This window comes from Acipenser ruthenus, unplaced genomic scaffold, assembly GCF_902713425.1.
Source record: "Acipenser ruthenus unplaced genomic scaffold, fAciRut3.2 maternal haplotype, whole genome shotgun sequence".
Taxonomy (NCBI): domain Eukaryota; kingdom Metazoa; phylum Chordata; class Actinopteri; order Acipenseriformes; family Acipenseridae; genus Acipenser; species Acipenser ruthenus.
Genome location: NW_026708149.1, coordinates 2576 through 3765, shown reverse-complemented (window position 1 = coordinate 3765; position 1190 = coordinate 2576). Strand labels below are relative to the sequence as shown.

The 1190-nt window shown below is 66.0% G+C and overlaps 1 protein-coding gene across 1 annotated transcript; it reads left to right on the top strand.

Annotated features, from left to right (window-relative positions):
• On the top strand, nt 1–922 carry LOC117413646 (UPF0500 protein C1orf216 homolog). The gene is made up of 2 exons (XM_059020047.1): nt 1–267; nt 490–922. Exons 1-2 carry the CDS (start codon nt 1–3, stop codon nt 898–900), a joined length of 678 nt encoding a protein of 225 aa, XP_058876030.1. The 3' UTR covers nt 901–922.
• Nucleotides 923–1190: the final 268 nt, after the last annotated feature.

Below are 1190 nucleotides of genomic sequence, written 5' to 3'. Positions count from 1 at the left end.
ATGTTCGCCGTGCCGTCGCCAGCGGAGATGGACAGGGGGACCGTGTCCTCGCTGTGTCTCAGCAACCAGCCCAACAGGAAGTGCATGCAGCAGGACAGCAACTTCAACTTCCTGGATGGTGAGGGAGGGGAGCCCAGCCTGCTGCCTCGCTGCTCCCCCTCCCCCTCGGACAGTAACGAGAACCTGAACCAGACCAGGACCAGGCAGAGCCACCCTCTCCTCCTCCGAGCCTCCCTGCTGAGAGCCAGCCTGCCCGCCGTGCCCGAGGCAGGGGAGGAGTGTGCCCGCATCCACCTAGAGGGAGCTGAGGAGGGGAGGAGCGAGAGAGGAGAGGAGGAGGAGGAGGGGGAGGAGGGGGAGGGGAGAAGCGAGAGAGGAGAGGAGGAGGAGGAGGGGGAGGAGGAGAGCAGCACCGAGCTCAGCTCCAGCAGCTCCTCCTCGTCTCTCAGCATCGACAGCCCGGGAGGGGAGGGGGAGGGGAAGGGGGAGGGGGAGGGAGAGGGGGAGGAGCAGGGGGCGGGGCATGGTGGGGAGGCGGCCGGTAGCTGTATCTGGGGCAGGGTGTTCGGAGGGGCTCACAAGGCACAGCTCCCCAGCCCTGTGAGTGTGGAGCCGGGGCAGGGCAGGGGGGACTCGGAGCCGGACTGGGATCCCGCGGCGGAGCTGCCGGGCCTGCTGGGGGCGGTGCGGACCCTGCAGCAGGAGGAGCGCTTCAAGGCCCAGGAGAAGCAGCGGCACCAGGTCCAGCTCACCATGTACCGGCGCCTGGCGCTGATCCGCTGGCTGCGCAGCCTGCAGCAGAGCGTCTCCGAGCAGCAGGGCCGGCTGCAGCACAGCTACGACATCATCCTGCAGAACCGCAAGGAGCTGCTCGCTGCGGCAGGCAGGGGGCGCCGGTGAGCAGCAGAGAGGGGGCGGGGGGGGGGGGGGGGGGGGGGGGGTTCCTGAGCGACTCGTTCAGCAGTCCTGTGAATATCATCTGTTCCTTCACCTGCCTCCACTAGAACCAGGACAGCCTAGCTTATTGTATCCTTCCAAAGAGCTGCACTCTGCAGACGCTGAACACATTATCAAAACCCTAATGACATAACCCCAGAAAACCTGCTAGAGCCCAGAGCACTGTGCGGTCCCAGACCCTCCTCTGAGTGAGAGACAGTCAGAGAGGTGCAGCATTGAAGGACCAGAACAGA